Source organism: Macrotis lagotis, chromosome 7 (assembly GCF_037893015.1).
Source record: "Macrotis lagotis isolate mMagLag1 chromosome 7, bilby.v1.9.chrom.fasta, whole genome shotgun sequence".
Taxonomy (NCBI): Eukaryota; Metazoa; Chordata; class Mammalia; order Peramelemorphia; family Peramelidae; genus Macrotis; species Macrotis lagotis.
Window position 1 is genome coordinate 53604828 of NC_133664.1, and position 25609 is coordinate 53630436.

The 25609-nt window shown below is 40.5% G+C and overlaps 1 protein-coding gene across 2 annotated transcripts in view; it reads right to left on the minus strand.

Moving 5' to 3' along the window:
- The window catches only part of NMT2 (N-myristoyltransferase 2), an 85130-nt gene extending 60446 nt beyond the window's left edge, over positions 1-24684 (minus strand). The window contains exon 1 of one of the 2 annotated variants that reach the window (XR_012469953.1): positions 24534-24684. Coding sequence is in view for 1 of the 2 variants with exons in the window: in XM_074192913.1 (XP_074049014.1) it covers positions 24534-24643 (110 nt within the window). In the remaining variant the exon portion in view is untranslated. The remainder of the gene's footprint in view (positions 1-24533) is intronic. The other variant, XM_074192913.1, reaches the window with a different exon arrangement.
- Between the last annotated feature and the right edge of the window lie 925 nt (positions 24685-25609).

Genomic DNA, 25609 nt, shown 5'->3' on the forward strand with positions numbered 1-25609 from the left:
TAGAATCTGGTTTTATAAAAATAATAAAATAGATAAATCATTTGTTTGATTTTTAAAAGGAGAGAAGAAAACAAAATTACTGGTATCAAAAATTAAAAAGGTGAATTAGCCACCAATGAAAGGGAAATTAAGTCAATTGTTGGGACCTTTTTTGTCCAATTATATGCCAATAAATTTGAAATTATTAACAACTCTAGCATAGTTGTAGGATACATAAAGCATCAGCATTTCTGTATAGTACCAACAAAGCCCAGCAGCAGGAGATAGAAAGAGAAATTTAAAGTAACTGTGAACACTATAAAATGCTTGGGAGTCTACCTCCCAGGACAGGACTATTTGAACACAACTATAAAACACTTTTTCACACAAATAAAGTCAGATGTAAACAATTGGAAAACCAATTGCTCACGAGTAGACCAAGACAATGTAATAAAAATGACAATTCTACCTATATTAATCTATTTATTCAGTGCCATTCCAAGCTATCAAAAAATTATTTTATAGAACTTGAAAAATAAGAAAATTCATCTGAAAGATCAAAGCTGAAGGCTATCAAGGGAATCAATAAAGACAAAATGCAAAAAAAGGAAGTCTGGCCATACCAGATTCTAAACTATATTAAAAAGCAGTAATTATTGTAATAATGTGGTACTGGCTAAAAAATAAGAGTATTGGATCAGTGGAATAAATTAAGTACAAATTGTGTCATAATAAATGACCACAGTGATCTGGAATATGGTAAACCCAAAGATCCAAGCTTTTGGAACAAAAACCCATTACTTAACAAAAACTGCTAAGAAAATTGGAAAACTGAATGGCAGAAACTAGGTAAAGACCAACATCTCACCCAGATATACCAAGCTAAGATCAAAATGGACATATGCTTTACACAGTAAGTGTGATACCATAAGTAAGTTAAGAGAGTATGGAATAGATTTCTGGGTAAGGGAGGAATTTGAGACCAAAGAGATGACAGAGAACATTACAAAATATCAAAGATAATTTTGACTATATAAAATGCCACTACTGATCAGAGAACTGCAAATTAAAGCACCTCTGAGGTACCACTCGTACCTAACAGACTGGCTAATATGACAAATAAGGACAATGTTGGATTTGGAAGGGATGTCACAAACCTGGGACACTAATGCCCTGGTGGTGGAGCTGGGAAGTGATCCAACCATTCTGTAGAGCAATCTAAAATTCTGCTCAAAGGGCTATAAAACTGGATATCCTTTGATTCAGCAATGTCACTACTAGGTCTGTATCCCAAAGAAATCATAAAAAGGGGGTGAGATTTTTTGAAAAAGGATAAAAAGACCTACCTGTACAAAAATATTTATAGCAACTCTTTTTTGTTGTACTGACTAAAAATTGGAGATCTGAGTGATGGCCAAAAGTTGGGAAACGGGTAAATAAGTTGTGGTATATGATTGAAATAGAATATGAATGTGCTACAAGAAATGACTAAAGCAGGATGATTTCAGAAAAAAACTGAAAAGACTTACATGAACCGATGTATAGTGAAGTGAACAGAACGAGGAGAATTTTGTACACAGTAACAATATTGTTTGATAAAATTGTAAATGACTTAGCTATTCTCAGCAATATATGATCAAAGACAATCCCAAAGGACTAATGATAAGGCATTCTGCCTCTAGAAAGAACTAATGGTTTGAATACTGAAGCATGCTATTTTTTTGCTTTCGTTTTTTCTTTTGAGTCTTCTTGTACAAAATGACTAATAATGAAATGTTTTAAATAACTGCACATGTATAACCAATATTTGATTACTTATTATCTCAGGGAAAGGAGAAAGGGAGGAAAGAATAGTTTGGAACTCACAACTTCAAATAAAAATATTAATACAAAAAAATGAAGTATAAGTAAATCTCTCCAAAACAATTTTTAAAAATTCTTTTATATTTTTCCTTTCTTTTCATGGTTTTATTTCTTAGTTCTAATTCTTTCACAACATTACTAATATGGAAATATGCTAAACATGATTGTACATCTACAACTATTATCTGTTTGCTCACTGCCATGGAGAGCAGGGAAGAAAGGGAGAGTCATAGAAAAAAATGTGGAACTCAAAAGCTTGCAAAAGGATGAATGTTGAGAACTATCTTTGTTTGTAATTGGAAAAAATTTTTAAAAATTAAATTCAGTAAGAACAAAAAAATTTTAAATCCCAGGAAAATCACACACACACAGACACAAGTAAATGTAGAGAAGGCAAAAAAAAAACCCTTAATTTAATTTGCAATTTTTTGATTCTCCTCTCTGCATTTGTAATGAGGTTTTTACATCCTAATACATATACATGGTCAATTTTTACTTAGGTACCATTTGCTACTTATTTGGAATATTTAGTTTATTTCTTGTGTTAATCTGAATAATTTATATTTGTGTAGATGTCCTCTTTACTTATAATGTCAAATTTATTGGCATATAATTGGACAAAAAAGGTCCCAATAATTGACTTAATTTCCTTTTCATTGGTGGCTAATTCACCCCTTTAAAAAGTTTAATTCACCAGAATGATCAGGGTACTCATAATAAATTTTTGGGGGGGGATCATTGGAGTATTGACACATAAAACATTTTTGGAACATATTTATCAAAGTCTTTGGTTCAACATTCCCAGAATCTAAGTAATGTAAATGTAATTTAATCTCTTTTTAAAATGAGTCTTATAGGGCCTCAAAGATATACCCTATACATAAATTCTCACTGTATAGTATTATAAATCAAGAAAAAAACATTCCAAGTGAGGGTTAATTTTATTTTTTTGATGGGGGTGGTTTCTGATTGAGATTTCAGATTAGCAAATTTTTCGGTAAATGTTTATCTATGGCTATTTCTCTCACACAAACATTCAAATTAGGATGGTGCAATTATAGAAGTAATATTAAATAACTGAGATATGTTTTACCTCAACATCTGTCATTTGTCACCTGGAACATGTGAGAATGACCACAGTAGAGATCCACAACTTACTAATTTATTTTTATTTTCTACCAACACTGAGCTCAGGAGTGAGGCAAATTGTCTGCCAGCTAGGTTCCCCTTCCACTGTGAGGGCAACACAGCCCCGAAGAGAGCAGCTAAAAAAAAACCCATGGCATCAGCCACTGTGGATTAGAGCCACCAGGGGATGCTTAGGAATATTTCCTGATCCAGGCCTTTATCCTAGCTGTGCCCACCCCATGACTCCAATGCCTTCCCCCTTCCCCTCTGCTCTTTGGAATCCTCATTTCAAAAGTATTACTCTCTATACAGAACATTTCATGATGCCCAAGATGCTAGTGTCCTCCATTGCCCTAAACTCAATGTATGCATTGTTTATATATAAACATGTGATTTATATATATATATATATATATATATTATATAGATATAAATGAGTAATATAAAGCACTTGGTAAACCAGTTATTACCTACTGGATCAACTGATTAGTTGGGAACCCAAGCTCTCTCTCTCTGAACATCCTAGACCAACTAAGAAACCTGACTCAGGTCATTGAAAGGGCAGATAAAGGATCCAATAACTTGGCATTTTTATCTTAAGGAAAAAAAATCTTTAAGAACAGAAATTCCCCCACCCTTCCCAAGATGTTTATGAAAGCCATCCAAGGAAAGAACTCTCATCATAGATATACCAACAGGTCTAGCCCAACAGTGAGATCGGCCCAAGGGTGAGTTGGGCTTCTGTGAGAACATAGTAGATTCACGCTCCTTGGGGTGGGGGTGGGGCTCAAAAACAGATGCTAGATGACTCCTTGGCAAGTATGTAGATTCCTTTCATTAAGTAAAGAGCTTTACATTTCTGTGATGGGGAATCAATTTGAGAAATGCTCAAATGAACAGATAAAGCCATCTCTGTAAAGCAAATCTTACCTTCAAAAAAATCAACACAGCTACAAATATGCCAAGACATTTAAGCCCAGACTACAGAAGGGAGGATAATACAGTGAACTGTATTCCAAATTTGGAACCAAACTCTTTCTGTTACTTACTACCTCTGTGACCTTAGATAAATCACTTAACTTCTCTGTTTTTACATCTGTAAAATGAAAAAACTGGATTGCATGGTGGCTAAAGACTCTTGCAGCTTTAAATCTATGATCCTGGAGAAAAAGAGGCATTATCATCATCATCATATCAGACAGCCAACTAAACCATGGAGAATAATCTGGTATAACAGAGCCAAGCAAACATCTTGCCCTCCCTCCAGGGGAGAACAGCAAGAAGCAGGGAGCAGATGCAACTGATGCCCCTTTGTTCAAGTAGAAAGACGTTAGCCAATCCTGGTATGCGGAACAGCCTATATTTCACAGGTTATAACCAGAGACATTGAATCCCTTCTCACAGTAAGACCTTTTTTCATTCACTCAACAAACATTTATGAAGCATCTATGAGGTAGTCTACAAAGCAAGAGGTGCTAAGGCATATGCAGGAATAAATAAAAGATTTAGAAGTTGACAATCTATCAGAGACAATAAAAAAACATACAGATCATTAACTTTATTGTTATTGTTCTTAGAGCAGTAATTATGATCTCTGTGGTTTAGTGGTCTTAATGGATTAAAAACTTCATAGGAAAAACCTTATTGTAACAGTAAACCTTTGTGTCAAGATTTTTAAGTGTATAAAGCACTTCACAGGTATTATCTTATTTGCTGTTGTAAATGAAAACATTTTAAATGCACAAGAGGAATACAACTGTTCTGTTGACCAAATGAGAGAGATCTCAACCTACAGGTGGGTGACATTTGAACTGAGTTATCAACAAGTGAGAATGGTGAAGATCCAAGGAGAAGCACATTAACATCAAGACATTATGAATATGTATTAAGAGATCCCAGCAGGGCAGCTAGGTGGCATAGTGGATAAAGCACCTGAGTTCAAATCCAGTCTCAGACTCTTAATGACCTAGCTGTGTGACCTTGGGCAAGTCACTTAACCCCATTGCCTTGCAAAAAAAAGATCCCAACATTCCAATTATAATAAAAACAAAATCCAATTTCACCCTTCCCCAACCATTTAAGATGTCATTATAGATGGTCATTTGATAACCTATCCGGAGCTTTCAACATGGGATCACGAATCTAGTTATTCCTAAAACCTAGTCCAAAACCTAGTTAAATCCCAGCTGATGAGGAAAGTGAAGGCCAGAAAATGGCAATGACCCACCCAAGAGCTAAGCAAAAGAGCTGATACTTGATCCCAAGGAACCAGCATGGTAAAAGAAAAAGTCATAGATTTGGAGTCAAGGGACTTGTGTTTAAATCACATTAAATCTATTACCTGTGACCTTGAGAAGATTATTTAACCCTTTCTGGCCCTCAGTTTCATCATCTCTAAAAAAGAGGGGCTTGGACTAGATGACTTTTAAGGTCCTGTTCATCTCTACTGATTCTATAACTCATATTCAGCATTCTTTGTAATTAACTTAAAGTAAGTCATTATCATCATCATCATTATTATTATTATTATTATTGACAGGAAAATAAGTCCATGTAACCTTTATTACCCATAAATATGAAAAGAAACTCACAATTTTAGCAAAGTGAATGAAAATGCCTTTATATAAGCAAGTATCCTTTCCAACAGTATTGCATTTCCCTTTTGAAATGAAAGGGAGCAGTTCATGCCTGTGGCTCTGAGAGGACAAGCAGCAGACCCTTTCCCTGACTACATCTTAAACTGATTAAACATCTCCAGTTCCTTTAACCTCCCCTTACATCACCCAAAATCTATCAAAAAACATTTCTTAAGCACCTACTATGGTTACATGTTTGTATTTTTCTTGGACAGCATGAACTTCACAGTCTACAGTTCTCCCTTGAATTTCCTGGACCACCTGTTTGTGTCCTACATGAAGACAGGAAACTTCCCTATGTGTATCTAATGAAATTTGAAATCTTAAGTTTCTAAAATATTTGTTCTTTACTGGGCTAATTTGAATTATTCAAGAATCAAGCAAAAGAAAAAAATACTAGAGATTTTTTCCATCAAATTAACATGCGATGCTCTTAGGACACTAGTCTAAGGGGAAAAAACATGGAAATCAAAAGAGAAAAGAATCCATATGTACAAAAAGACAGCAATTTTTTGAGGTGGTAAAGAATTGGAAATTGAGCGAATGCTCATCATTTGGCTCAAGTTGAGGTATATGAATGTGATGAAATGTTATGCTACAAGAAATGATGGGCAGGTAGATTTCAGAAAAACCTGGAAAGACATGAACAGATGCAAAGTGAAGTGGATAGAACCAGGAGGACATTGTATAGAGAAACCAACATTGGGCAATGATTAACTATGACTGACTTAGCTCTTCTGAGCAATACAATAATCCAAAACAATTCTAAAAGACTTATGATGGGAAATGCTATCCACATCCAGAGATAGAACTGATGGGAGTCTGGATGCAGATAGAAGTATTACTATTTATACTTTTTTCCAGTCTTTTCCCTTTTGTTTTCTCTTTTACAAGGTGACTAATATGGAAATATGTTTTATATGACTGCATATACGTGTGTGTGCGTGTGCGTGTGTGTGTACACACACCTATATATTTTGGAGGAGAGACAAAATATAGAACTCAAAATTTTGTTTTAAAGAAATGGATGTTAAGAATTTTCTTTACATGTAATTAGAGAAATTTAAGTACTATTTAAAAGAAAAAAAAACCATGAGAATCACAGGTAAATGGTACCAATATATCCAGGATTATGGGATATAACAGAAAATAACTTGTGTAAATAGACTGCCCCCAAAAAGAACAAAAAAAGGCAGTTCAAGAATTTTAAATTGTAATGAAGAGTTATAAATAGCCAGTAAGTCAGGAAGCATGAATTCTTATTATTTGACAGATACTAGGTAGGCTAAGTGGTGAGTGCCTGAAAAATCTCTTGCTAATGATGAAAACAGAATCAATTATTCTTTCTGTAAATTAAAATTTAAGAGCATGCTATGATGAAAGTCATTTTTTGCTAAAGATTATCTCCTTATTTTCTTCAACCTATAAATTACCTACTTGATAAAAGAACTAGATAGAGAGCTTTTTAAATGTTTCAATGATAATAAAATTTCAATAAAGATAATGGAACAGGGAGACAGTCAGAAGTTCATATAAATTATGGGTATAAACCAGATTGTAGGGAAGAATGCTTAATATATTGAAGAAAGCAATTTCTAGCCCTTCTGGCTCTTTCAGGCATATGCTTACATGCAAACAATGAGCATACTAATGATTAAATCATTTTATCTTCAGAAAGGCAAATCTGGCAGCACACAAATTGCCCAGGAGCTAGAGTGAAAAGGCCCAGAAGTGAGATTTTCTTTCCCATTTACCCTGGGACCACCAGTAAACAAGAAGAGGAGAGGTACCACAGGACTAGAATCACTCAGCAGTTTTTTTATGTTTTGGGTTTTGTTTTTTTTAGGTTTTTGTGAGGCAAATGGGGTTAAGTGGCTTGCCCAAGGCCACACAGCTAGGTAATTATTAAGTGTCTGAGGTCGGATTTGAACTCAGACTCCAGATCCAATCTCATACACATAATAATAATTACCTGGCTGTGTGACCTGGGGCAAGTCACTTGAATCCACTGACTCCAAATAAGATACAATAAGACAAGCCCCATTTCCAGCTGGACAGAGAGCAATTAGACTGGTCCAGTCGGGGGAATATGATAGACATAATATACCTGGATTACAATGTAGCATTTGGGAAAAGTCTCCTAGCATATGTTTATGGAAGAGAGAGAGATATGAAGAAAACATAGTATGGTTAGATTTTTAATTGCTTAGGAGTACAGACCCCCAAAATGGTTATTAATGGCTCAATGTTTAGCAATATCAAGAAACATTTCTATTGGAGCGTCTGTCCTCGGTCTCATTTTGCTCAACATTTTCCACAATGACTTAGATGTAAGCAAAGATCAATCTACCAATCAGTAGATATTGATTTATTTATTAAACACTTTCTGCCTATAACTTTTCACTGACAGGAAGCTGCTAGTGATAACTAACATGCAAGATGACAGAAGGAGAACACAAGAGGTTGACAGGGTGAATGATGGGTTTTTTTTTTATTAGCTTTGCCATACCAAGAAAATGGTAAGCTCCAAAAATGGCACTGTTCATAGAATCGTAACTTAAGAGCTAGAAAGATTTAAGCCTCTAAAAGGACCTAAGAGGTCATCAAGGTCAACTTCTCATTTTATAGGATGAGGAAAATAAGACTGAGAGGTTAAATGATTTATCCAGATTCACTCAGCCACTGCTACTGATTTTAGGGGCAGAGACCCAGAATACCTTGAATATTGGTTAGTCAACTTGCTAGGAAAATGCTCCTGCCACCTGCAAGCAATATCCTCAGGGCTCTACACTGAGTTATATGATTCTGACCTGCTACTGTGACTAGTGTCCCAAGGAAGGCTCAAAAGCACCTATAAAATGATATCTTCCTAATATTCTAGAAGGAGGGGACTTCCCTGAAAATAAAAGGTCCTTTAACACCATTAGATTTCTCTCAAACTTATATAAGCAAACCAAAATAATCTATTAAAAATGAATAAAAAGGGAAACCATACTGCAAAGTGACTGGAGAAATGATTAGCTTGTAGCAGGGAAGTCTTTTTAGTTATAACCATGATCATGATGTTCAGAGCTGTCTACCAGGAAGCCAGGGACTCCACAGTGCAGGCATCTTACCTTATGTCCTTTAGGTAACACAAGGAGTAGACAGTCAACAGTGGACCTACACTTCAAAGACCAACTAATGTATTTCCCTGAGCTATCCTGACTGATGGGTGACTGAAAATTCTAACCCATTATTATAATTAGCCAGAACCAGACCATACTTCCAAATAAATCCCCATCTAATCAACCACCAGGACAGTATAGCTTACCCTGCATAGGTAACTTGCCATCTCTTGCCACTTTTAAGCCTTCTTCAACCTTTCATTCTTATTCTGAGACCAATAATTTGGTAAGGCACACCAACTCCCTATTAGGATATTTTTAAATAAGTGAAAGAAATACTAAATTTTAGACAAGGCAGGGTCTGTGAACTTAAAATTATTTTTCTAAATTTATTTTAATACAATTCATTTTCTTTGTAATTCCATGCATTTGGTTTTATTTTTAAAACATCCTGAGAAGGGGGTTATGGGCTTCACCAGAATTCCAGAGGGACTCATGACATAAAAAAGATCCTTAAGTTAGATGGTCAAATAAACATGTATGTTTTTTTCTAGAAAAGTCCAGATTGCCCTGGACCAACAAGGGTTCAGTGGACCCTTGATTAAGAATTTCTAGCCTAAAACAAAACTGTTTTCTGGTTACAAGGACCTGGAATGTGTTACAGGCCCCCTCTTAAAATAGGAGGTCCTTGAGGGCAGGGATGGTTTTGATTTGTATTTGTATCCCCAGTACTTAAAGAGTATCCACAACTTCTCCCAAGGCAAGCTCAGTGATCAGTATTTGCTTGCTTGACTGACTGACTCACTCTATTTGGATGGTTCAGTGACTTCCTTCTTTCCCCATTGGCCCTCCAGTGATTTCAGATAACAAAACCATCACACTTTCTGATCTTGGACAGATATTAGACAAGTCACACTTGGTGCCTTTGGTCCCTCAGGCTGCTTTCTCCTAGAATCTCCATTTCCTTTAAGGAAGGTGCCTAGGTCAGCTGTGTTTTCATTTGTCTTCAGCCTGTATTCCTGATTCTCTAGTGTTTCTTTATTATGCCATAAAATCCTCTTCACTCAAAAGTGCCCTCCACTGATGAGCTGCTTCCTTTTGAAGGCTAATGCCAGATCAGCCATATCCTCATTCCTCTCCAGGCTCTTCAGACTTTCTCTCCCAACCCCCATGTAGGTGTCTTCATTTCTCACCCCAGCTTCTTTTAATGTGCTGCATTCCCCTATTAAAAGAATATCAACTCCTTTAGGACAGCATCTGTTTTTATTCCTGCTTAAAGAATGGTACAGAACAAGTCCTTAATAAATAACTGATGATTCAATCCCACACGTACATTCATTCATACATATTCTCATTCTTTCTCTCTCACCACTTCCTTTCTCTTACACTGAAGTTGTTACTTCCTGAGAGCCAGACCCAGGTCTTCTCTCTACCACCTCCCTTTTGCAGCTTCCTCACCACGTGACTACTTCACTTCATTTCTCCCACTTTCAGCCTCTTTAACAGTAAAATAATGATATTTTACAATGCCTACCTAACAATGTTGTTGTATGCTTTCTAAACCATAAAGGTCTAATAAAAACAATTCCTTCTGAGCAAGGAATTCAACAAATATTGCTGGATTCAAAGGTTTTGAAATTCTAAGCACACCTTCATCCTTTTTCCTGTCAGTAAATATAGATAGAGCTAAGATGTGTATCCACTGATCATAACTTTTAAAAGGAAGACACTATAGGAATTAGCAGGACTAAGACATCTTCCCTCCCATTTAATCTACATAGAGCTTGCTTGGATGTATGCTGACTCCCCTATAAGATTGTAAGGTCCTTGAGGGCAAGTACTTCTTTGTACCTCTTTTGGTAGTACCAGAGCTTGGCCAGTACCTGGTACATTGATTCTGAAAGAAAAGGCCTTCCTAGTTCACACCTGGGATTGAGCAAAGGAATTGGGCACAAGCTGAGAGATCAGATTTCCTTAATCAGGTCTGTCTGTTTTTCTTTAAAAGCAGAGAGCTGGAGTTAGTGAAGAAGCCTAGGATGGGTGTGGCCCAGTTGAATGGAACAAAAGCTAAAGGGCTAAAAATTCAGAGTCCCAGGACTGCAGTTCATTTTCATTTGTGTCCCTGATCAGAGAGCCTGGCTGCCCATTTCCTGATCTATAAAACAGGGTGAATTCTTTTCCTCACCACAACCCCCTGGCCACACAGATGCTGAGAAAAATATCACTGACATGAAATAAAAGTCACCACAAGGAAAGCTAGAAACATGAAGTGTAGGCAAAAGTATCAAATAGGCCAGGAATGGCCTCAGGGTTGGGTTGCAGATCCCTAAGTTTAAGTAACCAGAAAAACCAAGTGACAACAGCCCCTCCCTGAGCAGATGGAGCTGTTTGTCCCCAAATATCTATAATCCTTTCAAAAGAATAATAGTAATAGCTTTAGCCAAAGATTTTGGCTTTTGTCACTTTGAAGGGGGGAAGAGTAACTGATACCTTTGCAGGCTTTGCTCATTGCTAGTAGTCAGCACCCTAAAATGGTTCCCTTTAATACAAGAGCCCTGATCTCCAATGAGGTCAGTTCAATTTTTTTTACAAATGAGTTAGCTCTTTGGCACCTTGAACTCCAGCCAAACCAGCCAAGGAAGCGAAGCACAAGAAGAGCAGTTGCTAGTGGAAGGCTTCTCCCTCCTACTGGTGGGACACACACAGAACTTCTATCAGCAAGATGATGAATCTCCCTGAAATAGGGAAATGGAGTAAGCCTTGACTGGAGCAATAATGTGGCACCATAAATTGTGGATAAGATGCTGTCCTTGGAATCTGGAAAAACTGGGTTTAAATTCCACTTCAGATTCTTGCTGTGTGGCCCTGGGAATTTAAAATCCCTCTGAGCCTCAGATTTCTCATCTGTAAAATGGGAGACACCATTTCTAGAGTTGTGAAGCCTGAATAAATTTATAAAAGAATTTCTGCAAAACTTAATGAGTTCTATAAATGTTAGTTACTATTGTTATTTTTTTTGTTTCTTTTTTTGGGGGGAGTTGGCAAGTGACTTGCACAAGGTCACAGAATTAAGTATTAAGAGTCTGAGACCAGGGGTGGCTAGATGGCGAAGTGGATAGAGCACTGGGTCTGGAGTCAGGAAGACCTGAACTCAAATCCAGCCTCAGACACTTAATAATTACCTAGCTGTGTGTTCTTGGGCAAGCCGCTTAACCCCAATGCCTTGCAAAAACCTAAAATAAATAAAGAAATAAATGGAAACCGACCCCCCCCACCAAGAGTCCGAGTGAGACCAGATTTAAACTCAGGTCCTTCTGACTCCAGGGCCAGTGCTCTATCCACCATGCCACCTGGCTGCCCCTATTATTATTGTTGTTATTATTATTATTATTATATAAGTTTCTGAACTCCTATCTTGCCCCCCCAAAACCAGGAATTCCTCAAAGACTAGAGTGGTCTACCCTTAAACCTAGGGCTCCAAGTACCTCAATGAAGCATAATCTCAAAACCAGGAAATAAGCAGGGAGAGCAAAATTACCAATCTGATTTGTATCAATCTTTAAAAGCACTATATTGCTGAAGAGCCCAAAATGATACTATAACTGAAGAACTCCCATTAGCCTGAAAGGAAAATACATTTTGTAAATTAAAAAAAATTTTTTTTTTAATTTTTGTCCATAAAACCAATGATATCTGGTTCCTCTAGTAGTCAGGCTGGGCTCTCTCCATGTAAGGGTTGATGAAGAGGAGCTGAAGTAATTGTCATCCCTAACTGCTATTTCTTAAGCATTCACATTACTAGAGTTCGGCTCTAGGTGAGGTAGATCCAGTTGCTTCCTATTTGGATTTAACATTGTGAGGATCACTGATTGTTCTTGGGGAAAGGAAGAAAAAAGGAAGAGGTAAAGAGAAGGGGAAAGAGGAGTAAATAGGAACTGAAAAGAGAAAGGAAAGAAACAAAAATAGATTTCTTATTGAAATTAAGAGAGATAAATGCATGAATTACAACAACAAAAATGTATGTATTGGAAATCAGTGATGAGCATGTGTCTTCCACATGCAAAAACTGGAAAAAAAAAGTCTCAGGACTTTCGGGGGGTCCCTGGACACCATCTTTTTTTTTTTAGTTTTTGCAAGGCAATGGGGTTAAGTGGCTTGCCCAGGGTCACACAGCTAGATAATTATTAAGTGTCTGAGACAGCATTTGAACTCAGGTACTCCTGATTCCAGGGCTGGTGCTCTATCCACTGCACCACCTAGTTGCCCCACCCTGAGACTTTTTATGGGGGTCTGAAAAGTCAAAATTTTTTAGATTAATGAGATGTTTTAATTTCCAATACAACTGATTAGAAATAACCCACACCAAAGCTACTTGGGAGAGGAGTGTTCAAAATTTTTAATCATGTAAAGGAGTTCTGAAGTTGGAAAGTTAGACAAATGCTGCTCTAGATGTCTTGATCTTTTTGCACATGTGTGAAACATGTTGACTTGCCTATCTATTATCTCTTGTATATCTGTCCCAATGGCAGATGGGAGAGCTGATCCTGAGAGCTAGCAGATCTGGATTCAAATTCTGCTTCTGACACAAAGTGGCTTTGTGATTCTGGGCAAGTCACAAACTTTCATTGCTCTCAGGTGACTTTCTAAGACTTCTTTAAGTTGCGGAGATGGTGCCCATCTGCCTGCTTTTGAAGAAGGAATTTCCCTCGGAGTTTCTTATACCAGTAAAATACCAGGTCTGGTCCCCCCTTCCCCATTCTGATGGAAGGAGAGAAATCTATGAGGTTATGACTGTGGCCTCTGTCTCCTTAGGCAATAAATTCTCTATCACCATGTAAAACTAAGGCCACCCAAACCTTCTTTGGATCTGGGCTTGACGACTTTGGAGCCCTTTGCTAATTCCTGGATTCTGGAATTTTCTCTCTTTCATCAGAACCCATGAATCTGAACTTTGTCACTGCCTTTCACTTGGCATCCAGAGACCCTCTTGGGGCATCCTTTGGAAGTGTTTTTTTTTTAAGTTGCTTCAGCCCTTATAAGACATCTTTCCCCACTTTGTTTTAGAGGTTGCAAAATGTAAGGAGCAGGATATCATCACAGGATGGTTCAGTACTTATGCACTCCTGGAGCAGGTCTGTCAGTGCATATCTCTTAAACAGATTAGACTGGCAATGAATCATGTCAGGACTGAATAGGGTAAAGAGAACAGTATGGATCGAATTTGGAAAATCTGTACAATATAGTATAGGGGTGGCTAGGTGGCGCAGTGGATGAAGCACCAGCTCTGGAGTCAGGAGTACCTGGGTTCAAATCTGGTCTCAGACACTTAATAATTACCTAGCTGTGTGGCCTTGGGCAAGTCACTTAACCCAGTTTGCCTTGCAAAAACCTAAAAAGAAAATCTGTACTATACCTCTGATGTCCTCTAGGCAATTTTACAAATATCTCTTTAGATACACAAAAGAAGCCTTATTATCCCCATTTTACGGTTGAGGAAACTGAGTCAAACACCTATTAAATACTTGATGCTTTTAACTCTGATCTTCCTGACTCCAAGCCTAGTGTGTTTTTCCATGGGTTCTTAACCTGCATTTCATAATCTTTTCTCCCCCTCTTTATATTTTAATCACTATTTCCATGTAATTGACTTTTTTTTGAAGTCCTTTGTACCTTACTTCTGAGGAGGGTTCTCTCAACTTCAACAAAAACGGTTACTAAAGAGATCCATGATACAAAGAAGATCAAGAATTCCTGCTCCTCCATTAAGTTAAACACAATTGTAAGTGTACAACTTTTACTAGATTGTTTGCTGCCATGGGGAGGGAGAGGGAAAGGGAAGATGGTAGAAAAATGTGGAACTCCTGTGTGACCTTGGGCAAGTCACTTAATCCCATTTCCTTGGGAAAAAAACAAAAAACCCCAAAAATGTGGAATTCAAACTTGCAAATGGAGGAATGTTGAGCACTACCTTTGCATATAATTGGAAAAATTAAAATTTCAATTAAAAAAATTCCTGCTTCTCTGGACTAGTGATGTCAAACTCAAATATAAATGATGCTTACTAAACCACACATAAGGAACCAGGTCAGTCACAATGATTTAAAAAAACAACATATTAACATTATCTATGTTCAACTGTAGGGGTAGCTAGATGGTACAATGGAAAAATCACCAGGCCTAGGGTCAGGAAGACCTGAGTTCAAATCCAACTTCAGACACTATATGTCTGAACACCTTCTCTGTTTGCCTTAGTTTCTTCATCTGCAAAATGAGCTGGAGAAGGAATGACAAGCTACTCTACTATCTTTGCCAAGAAAATCCCAAATGGGATGACAGAAGAGTTGGACATGACAAAACAACAAATGTTCAATTATATTTTTTATTTATTTTGTTAACTATTTCCCAATTTTATTTTAATCTGGTTGGTCTAGAATACCTAACTGCTTAGTCCATATTACCTCTCCAACCCTCTGTTCCACTATTCCTCCCCTCTGCTCACCTCCCCACCCCCCCAACACTCTGCAGGTCTCTTAAAACAAGTCCAAATATTTACTTGCTCTGAGCCAGTCCCTATAGGTAACCATGTACACCACAGCATAAAACCTCAAAATAGAAGGGAGCCAGTATATTTTCTAGAGAAGGACACAGTCAGAGAAAGATGAAATAGCTTGCCCAAATCTCTTCCATCTAGGACCTGATACCCATCTTTTTTCCACTACAAGGTTCTTGCTCACTAAATGTTCTAAGGTACCTGGCAAAGAAAAAGAGAAATAACAAAGTGCATCTTATCAGTCTGTTCTGGCTATGTGACTATATTTTCTCCCATGTTATTCATTGACTAATCATGCTTAGTTAGCTTTCTTTTCTCTGGGCAGTATTGATCTTAACAAAATAAAACACTTCATGAGGAAGTTTCCTAATCTTGGGGTCCCACTCCATCCATGATCCACTACCAAGATTTTTTTTTTTAGGTTTTTTGCAAGGCAATGGGGTTAAGTGACTTGCCCAAGGCTACACAGCTAGGTCATCATTAAGTTTCTGAAGCCGGATTTGAACTCAAGTACTCCTGAATCCAGGGCCGGTGCTCTATCCACTGCACCACCTGACCACCCTGCTACCAAGATTTTTTAACTTGAGTTTTCACTGAAACTAATTTTCAGCTCCCAGAGATGTTCTCCACAGAAGAACTTTAGATTAGCAATGATTTCAAGATGTTGTTAGGCATATACCATAGAGGAAGAAACTGAGATATAGAGCCAGAAGGCTGGACCTTGAGTTCCAGTTCTGCCGCTTACTAGCATTGGGATGTTAGGCAAATCACTGTTTGACCATCTGTGAAAAGTGGTGAATACTACTTGGATTCCCTACCTGTTAAGGAGCTATTGAAGTCATCTAATAATGTTAGGCCACTTCCTCTACCTCCCTCCAATAAATTGGAATGGCTCCCAATGACCTTGAGGATCAAATATATCTTTTATTTGACAATTAAAGCCCTTCACAGCCTGGTCCCTTTCCAAGTTTTTTACAATTCACTCTTCATCATTCCACATGCTCTGTGACATCACGATTGACCTTGTTCCTGCACAAAGGACCCTCTATCCCCAGTCTGTGTGCCTTTCCACTGATTTTCCCTCCAAATCTGTAATTCTTCTTCCTCCTCTGCAGGGCTTCCAGGTTTCCTTCAAGACAAAAGCTCAGGGGGGCAGCTAGGTGGTGCAATGGATAGAGCACCCACCCTGGAGTCAGGAGGACCTGAGTTCAAATCCGACCTCAGACACTTAATTATCTAGCTGTGTGGCCTTGAGCAAGCCACTCAACCCCATTGCCTTGCAAAAACCTAAAGAAATTAAAAACAAAAAAGACACAGCTCAAATACCATCTTATACAGGAAGTCTTTGTAGACCTTTGCCCTTTCCTCCATCCTTCTTCCCCCTGAGATTACCTTCCATTTATACCATAGGAATTTCTTGAGGATAAGGCCTGGTTTTGCCTTTCTTTGTATCTCCCCCACTTAGCAAGTGCTTAATTATGCTTATTGACAGTCCAATTGACAACATACGGGGAGTCACAAAGGGTAGTAGATAAGGGGGAGTTTTGGTTTAGCTAAAAAATTGCTCACAATATCTCAGAGTAAAGAAAAAGCACCCAACTGAAAGATAAAAATATAAAGTATTGGGGGTGGCTGGGTTGTACAGTGGTTAGAGCACCGGCCCTAGAGTCAGGAGTACCTGAGATCAAGTCTGGCCTCAGACGATAATTACCTAGCTTTGTGGCCTTGGGCAAGCCACTTAACCCCAATTTGCCTTGCAAAAACCTAAATATATACATATATACACATATATATATGTACGTATTTCTGGTAGAAAAAATACAATTATTATTTGAGGGGCAAAGCACAACGTAGTAGATAAAAGATGAACTTTGAAGTCAGAGATCTTGAGTTCAACTTCCAGTTCTCATGTACTGTCTAGGAGACCCCAGACAGATCAGTTCATCTCTCAGTGTGCCTCCAGGTAAATTTCCAAAGCTAGAAATTATAGAAACAGTTCATTTTATAATAGGACTTCCTTACCTTGATGAAATTACATACCCCACCCCCCCAAATTATTATTTATAAACAATGTCTCAATCCTAGCCAATTCAGCTAGCCAGTCTAGGCCGGAAAACACCTGGTTCATCATGTCTTAGAATGAGCTAGCATCCCCACTCTCTCCCATCACCCCACATGAATATCTCAGCCCACTTCTGGTGTTTTCAAAATACATTTCTGGAATTCAGGGGCTTCCCTGAGTGAAGGGGTTGTTAATCCTTTCTCTTACCCTTCAAAGACCTACCCATTTAAATTTGCTAAGTTGTTAACAAATCCAATTTTGGCCCAGGAAGCTTGATACTCCCTATTGAATTTTGGTGTATTTACATAAATCTGTTGAGCTAACAAAATTCTTACATTTTTATACACACATTTATAAATAAATATAAATCACAGCAATAAATTTATAGATTTGTATAAATAAATCCATACATGTAAATCAAGCATACAGTAATATGTATACATAGGTACATGTTATTCTATATAAACAGGTACCTATGTATACATATTACTTTCACTTTTTTTAGAATTAAAGTCTTATACATTTGCCAAATCACAGAGCTAAGAAAAACGTTTTTTAGTTGAGTTACAAGTTTCTTGTAGCTACAGGGAGTATTGCTCAAATGTTCAGGCTCTCTTGTATCAAGGTACCCTAGGGAACACTATTGCTTATTGGCCATCCTGAATTTCTTTTACCAGTGTTTTGACTCAAATGTTTACTGTTTCTAGTCTCAGAAAACTTCAGTTAGCTGCTTCTCTTTCCGGTCCTCAAAAAAAAAAACTTTTCAAGAAAAAAGCTTGAGTAGAGTTGAACTCCCAGAGTATAAGAAACTCATTTTGTTTTAGAAATGAGGAGCCCCGCCAAGGCAGGGCACCAAGAAGAAAGCAGAGCAGTGCTTGGGACTCTAGTTTCCTTTGGGATAGCGGTTAAATTAATTTTATTCCTTGCCTTTTCAGATCAGATCACTAAATGTTTGTTAAGCCAACTATTTTGTGCTAGAATCTAGGTCTTTTCATCATGGTACAAGGAAAAGACTGCCTTGAGTGCCACAGTGGCTCACCATGAACTTCCAAATATTTATCTGTAAAATGAAGTGGGAAGAATATGGTAGATGACTCCTGAGGTCTTTTACCTTTAGATCAATAATCTTCTCTTTCTAGGTTCATTTCCCATTTCTCTCCCTATCCCACCCATTCTCAGCTCTAGTCAGATCAGCCTGTGTCCCACCTTTCCCAATCCCTACAATTCTACCATACTTCCCTGACTCCTACCCCCATCTGGCATTCTCAGCCAGAGATTCCAATCTGGGAAAGTTCTCTTGAGAGTTTCTTGAAATTCTACCTCTCTTCTGGTCTGAGCTCCAAATGCCTTTCCTGATTGCTCCAGTTATTAATGTATATGCATATCCACCCCACCCACCCATACTGTCCCCCTTCCTATGAGTTTATTGTATATATATTCTTGTCTGTGAATGTTAAATTCCCCCAGTTGAATGTAATCTTAAAGAAGTCAGGATTATTTCAAGAAACTTGCATTTTACAATTAAATAAAAACACAATTCTTACATTTTACAAATAAGTAAAAGCACGATACACACATGCCTAATGAATACCCCTAACAACTAGAGTCATCAGGAAGGAAATCGAACTGAAGATGACCCGAGAAACAGTCCAAGAAGCACTGATGACAAAGGAGAGCCTTACAGAAATGGAGGCAAAGGCACGGTGATTAGGAATGAAATAAATAGAGGGCACTGAAAATGGGTCAATTTGGTTGCAGCCTGGACAGCAACAGTGAAGTTAGAAAGAAGCCTGACCTCCATTTTAAGAATATAATGTCTGATATTATGTTACTGAAAAAGTTAGAGAAGAGGAAGGTAATAAACATTATGCAAATGGAAGGACACAAATGTCAGTGATATCAATTCCTTAAAAACTTCAATCTTTTCTTAAACAGTTTAAGAAACATTATCTTTTCAGTAGGAAGTAAAATATAGCAGGATAATTATAACCAACAAAAGTAAAAATGTATTGAGGGATCTGAGGACAGACTGACTAAATCTTAAACGGACTAAACATCTCCAGTTCCTTCAACCCCCCCTCACATCACCCAAGATCTATCAACAAACATTTAAGTATCTACTATTGATTTCAGGCTTAAGAAGGACTAAAAATGAAACAAAATATACCTGAAAGAGTTTATATTCCAAAAAAAAATAACTCGGAAGAAAAGCATTAATATGGGGAGGGGGGAGAAGATTAGGTAGAAGGTGGAAGCATGAAAATAATGCATTTCCAGGCAAAGACACAGGAGAAATGAAATCCCATAGCAGCAAGAGGGTCAATTTAAAAGTACACAAAGGGGAATCACGTGTAAGACTGAAATGAATTGCTTTAAAATGCCAGTCCGAGGAGCATGTATCTGAACATAGAGGTAAGAAGGAGCCACTGGAGTTTAAAAAGGGAGAATGTCATGATTGAACCTGTACTTTAAAATATTACTTAGGCAGCCAAATTGAGAACAGACTAGCAAAGGAGAGACTCAAATTAGGAGACTGTTTACAGCAGTCCTGGTGAGAAGTGATGAGGATATGGAATAGACTGGTGGCCTGTGAATGGAAAGAAGGGGATGCAAAAGCCATCATAAAAGAAGAATAAATTGAGACCTGGCACCTGCTTAGATTTGTGGACTAAGCAAGAAAGAAAAATCTGTTGCAAATCTAGATGAACTGGCCTGACAAAACAGGGAAGTTTGGAAGAGGTGTAGTCTTTGAGAAGATACCAAGATCTGTTAAGGACATGTCTTGACCCCTGGTTTCCTTCCAGTCTTTGCTTTAGTCCCACCTTTGGCATAAAGCTCTCCCAGTCTTTAATTTTAGGGCTTTCCCTCAGAGACTATCTCCAACTTAGGCTATGTTTTGTCTAAATTAAGTTGCCTGGTTAGACTATGAACTCCTAGAGAGTAGACTATTTTTTTCAGTCTTTCTTTGTAAGCTCAACACTTTGCACAATGCCTCACACTTAGTTGCTTTAATAAAGGCTTGCTGACTTGACAGGTGAGGTTTTTGATACAGTGTCCAACAGGAAGGTAGGGATGTGGGAGAGAGACTAGGCCTGGGTATAAAGGATATAGGCTAGAGGTAATAATGGGACCCTTGGGAGCTCATAAAGTCACCAAGAGACTATGATGAGAGAAAAAAAAGAGGGCCCAAGACAAAACCTTGGGGCTGACCTAGTCAGTCATACAAACATTAAGTGCAAACTATTTGCCTAGCACTACACTAAGGTACCTATTAGTTAGGGATGAAATATGATGATGCAAAGAAGACTGAGAAGTAGTCTTGGGTAAAAAGAGAATCAAGAGAAAGCAGTGATTTGAAATTTGGGAGAAGAAAGTGTATCCAGGATAGGGGGATCACCAGTATCAAATACTGCCCTGAGGTCAAGAAGGATGAGCATTTAAAAAAAAAGGCATCAGATCTAACAATTCTGAGATTATTGAGAATTTCTGCAGAGTTATTTTAGTTGAGTGATGAGGTCAAGAGCCAGTCGACAAAGGGTTGAGGTTCACTAATTCAGACTGGCCTGTCTCCAACCCAGCTTTAGTGAGATTTTCTTGTAGTATGCTACCACAGTATTTAGTTGGGCCAAAGCTATAGAAAAATCACATTTTCTGCAGAAAACAAGGTCCCTGAAATAGTTCCGATTCAAGTATTTTATAACTCTACAGTGGGTTTCAACATACTGCAGAGAGCCATATTGCTCACTGGAAAACATCCTATAAATATTTCATAATTCATTCATGTACTCTAAGGCCTCAACCACATTAAAAAAAACCCACCATTTTTAGTTATCTCACAGAAAATCCATAAAAATAGGAAAACTGCAACATCTGTGGCATATAAATTTAAATTTTCCATTGCATATTTTCTTCTAATTTAGGGCGACTCTTTTTATATGCCATAAAGGATCAGAGAATAAAATTCAGGAGCTGAATAAATACTTTTAGGCCACAGGGATTTGGTTCCATTTAGTAAATAACTCTTCTTGCCCTAGCCCACTAGCCTTGGAGCACTAACCTCCAGAAAGTGAACAATTTACTTCTTATTTTCCCCAAAGGCTTACTATTTGTTGCTTTCTGGAACTGATGGAGAGTGAAGAAACTAAGTGTAAAAGATTTTCTATATTAGCATCACACCTCAAGTCAACTTGAAAGAAAATCTTAAATTTTTAGTGAAAAATATTGTATGTACTATAGCCAAATGAATGAAAACTACTCCCTCAAATGACATATTTTTTCACTTAAACTGATATAGGTGAAGGAGCTATGAATGCTGTAGATGGCTAAGTATTGAAGAAAGAACCTAGAATTTGGAGTTAGAAGACCCAAGTCCAACTCTAAGTCCAAACATTTATTAGTCCTGTGACCCTGAGCAAGCCACTTACTCTTCCTTCAGCCTCAGGTAATTTATCTGTTAAATGTGACATTTGTGACATCAACTAAGATGACATACAAAGCTTTGCAAACCTTAAAACACTTCATAAATTCTAGCTATTATTATTAGTTGATCTCAGATTCTCTCTTCAAAATGAAAATGGAGGTGGTTAACACCTAACAGCATATAACACCTTCATAGGATTGGTTATGAGACTCAAGAATGTAATTTAAATACCATCTAATCCTACCCTCCCCTATTACAAAGGAGGAAACTGGGCATCAAAGCAGTTCAGTCCTTTGTCTAGAGTGAAAGGAGGCAGGACTGGGATTTGAATCCAGGCCTTCTGACTTCAAATCAAGCATCCCTTGGGTAACTCAACTTTTCTTCAACTGTAAAATGGGGGGTTAATAATTTTTTGCACTATATTACATGTAACAATAGATTCCAACATTCATTCACAAGTTTATGAATTCCAGATTTTTCTTCCAACCTTCATTCCCTCTTCCCTCTCCATGACAGCAAACAAGCTGGTATAAGTTGTTTGTATGTGTACAATTGTTTGGTTAATAATTCTTGTGCTAAGGGCAACTAGATGACACATTGGATAGAGCACTGTCTCTGGCAACCTGAGTTCAATTCTAGCCTCAAACACTTAATACTTACCTGTGTGACCTCAGGCAAGTCACTTTACCCCATTGTTGGGGGAGGGGGATTCTTGTGCTATTCTCTAAATCACAGGATCAGGACAAAAATGCAGGTGAACCTTTAGCACTAATGCTAATTAGTTACTCAAAAGTATTCTTGAATCATCTAGTCCAACCCCATTATTTTACAAACAAGGAAACTGAGGCCCAGGGATTTTCACATTCCTCTTGAGACAGTAGAAGAAGAATTTTAAAATTTTCCCCAAAATCTCATACCTTAATAGGCCAGCAACTAATTATCTCAATTCTATTTTTTTTTCCACTGGAGACTGATCTCAACTGCTCTCAGTTAAAAGTTGTTCATCTCCTGGGTGTTCCTTCATTTTTATTAACCAGTGAGGCATATTAAAAATCCCTGACTGAAGAACTACTCCTGTTTAACAGATTGATCTGAAACCCTCTTCCAGTCCATTGCAATGATTCCTAGATGGGGGGGGGGGGGGGGGAGAGCAGAAGAATTGTGCAGGGAAAGAAGCAACAAAATAATTTATCAATCAGTACCCAGATGGGTAATTCCTGCCATCCCTGGTACCAAGTCCAAGTGTAAGCAAGTGTAAGCAAGAAGAAGGACCTAGGCAAGCAGCTATAGAGTAGACAAACATCTTGCCTAAAATATCCAATAAAAGCGTAGCCGAGAGATGAAAAGAGGAGACTACAAAAAGCAAGAGGGAGAAGCAAAGTCCTCTCTAGTCAGGTGATTAGGCCAAAACATTTAATTTTGGCTATCGCAACATATTGGTATCGTTTCCATATGACTACTATTTGTAAGTAGCCAGCATAAGCAAACACCCATGACTTCACAGGCTGAACTAGGCTCAAGCTCAATAGCATTTCTTTTCTTGTTTTTTTGTAAAGAACAATTTTGGGGACTTCCATCCTAACAGCTGTGTTGCCAAAGAGGAACCCCATACCCTAAACCAGATCCGCTTGCCAGTTTCCCCTTCATTTTCCATGTTGTATTTTACAGACATCTCAATACTGGGCCTTCCCTCATCTGGGCCCATCTCGGAGACCGCAGACACCCAACAGCATGTGGACCCCCCTCCCATTTGCACATCCATCATCTGAGGCGGCCGCGCCAGGGAATCCCAAAGCCTCTGACTAGCACTTTCCTTTCTGTGGCACGTTTTCCAGCTGACCCACTTCCACATTAGTCCCGGGTCCAGATCCCGCTCCGGGGCGCATCGGGAACTGTCCCCGCTCCAGCATTCTCCGGACACCGCAGGAAACGCGATACATTCGGCCGCCGCCCCGCCCCCACCCGCACGTCAGGCTCCTCGGTCAGCCTCGGGAGGCAGCGGCCGGGCCGGCTAGCTGGAAACCGGCCGCGGGCTCCCCTCCGGGGAGAGGGGAAGAAGCGGGTGTGGGGTCCGGTACTGGGCATTTCCCAGCCTTCCCTTGGGAGACGGCGCGCGGACTGGGGTGCTGCTGCCCGTGGGAGGTGCCCGCCGGGCCGCAAGGAGGCGAGAAAAGCCCGGCGGGGCACCCAGGCGGGCGGGTGGCACCCAGGTCCCAAAGGGAAGGCCCGGGCTCCCGGGAGGGCCGGCTGGGAAGCCGCAGCGCGCCGCGGGGCAGGGGCACCCCGGGCCCGGGCCACGAGGAAGGCCCCGGGGGGCGCAGGGGCACCCCGGGCCCGGGCAGAGGCCCGCAGCCACGAGGGAGGCCCCGGGGGGCGCAGGCGGCACCCCGGCCCCGGGCCATCAGGGGGGCCCCCGGGGGGCGCAGGCAGCACCCCGGCCCCGGGCCATCAGGGGGCCCCCGGGGGGCGCGGGCGGCGGCCGCGGGGCTGGCACGGGGGGCCCCGCCGAGGCGCCCCGGCCCCCCTCCCCCCACGCCTGCCCGCCGCCTCCGCCCCGCCCCCCGCGGGCACAAGCCGGACCCGGGCCCCGCCCGGCGGCGCTCCCACGCGCGGCGCGGCGCCTCGGGGCCCGGGGCTGGCTCGCGCGGGGCGGGCCCGGCGGGCACACCAGGGCACTAGGGCGCCCGGCCCCCTCCCCCCGCTGCCGCAGGACTGCGGAGGAGGTGGGGGTGGGGCCGGCGGGCACCCGCGCGCCCCCCGCGCCCCCGCGCCCGGCCCCGCCGCCTACCCGCGGGCGTGCTCCGTCTCCTCCTCATTGTCTCCGTCGATGCCGCAGGTGTCCTGGTCGTCCAGCTCCAGGCTCTGCTGGCTGGCGGCCGACTCGCTGTCCTCCGCCATGGCGCCGAGCGGCGGGCGCGGCCGGGGCGGCCGGGGCGAGCGAGCCCGGCGGGGCGGCGGCGGGGCGGGAGCTCCGCCCGTGGGAGAGCGAGCGCAGCCCGGGCGCGGGCGCCCGAAGCCGCCAGCAGCTCCCTCTAGCGCCGCCGCCGCCGCCCCGCCCCGCCCCGCCCCGCCCCGCCCCGCGGCCGCCGGGCCCCGCCCCCCACGGCCCGCCCCGCCCCCGCCGGGGCCGGCGGGAGACCCGGGGAGCCCACGGCCGAGGCGCCGACTGCACGCACACACCCCCAGCCTCCCGGCCCCGCCGCACGCCGCGCCGCCGGCCAGCAAGCACAGTCACCTAGCCAGGGCGCTGAGTGAGGCGACGTTGCAACTTAGCCCTTCCCCTCCCAGTCCCGTTCCTTTCCCATAATGGCATCTCACAGCCTTTTAAGGCCACTTTCTGATCATCACAATTCACATTCGCACGGTCCCTAAAAAGTACGATTTTGCACAGTAACTTTGAGAGACAGATGTGCTACAGATGTTATCATCATTTGAACCATGAAGGCAACTGCCTTCAGAAGGAGGCTGACACATACATATGTGTTTATGTGAGGATGTGCCAATGTATATGCATATATACGCACACACGGGTGGCATCAAACTCCTCAACATGCAATGGCACTGAGACTTTGGGGACAGCCTAGATCTAATGAATGAGCCCGAGGAGAAGCAAAGTAGTTCCTCACGAGGTAATTTAGGAGAGAGGACTGGAGCCCAAGAGACTGGAATGAGTGTGACAAACAGAATTGATATCCAGGGCTTTCTGAGTCCAACTGAGACGGATTGACCCGCCCCTTGCTGCTCTCCTTGGACACCGTTGGGGCCCAGATGGCTCAGAGAGATTGTAAATCATTTCTAGTTTGGCCAGAAACTCTGAAAGCCTTCCCCCTCCCATATTAATTTTTTTCAATTAAATAAAAGGGC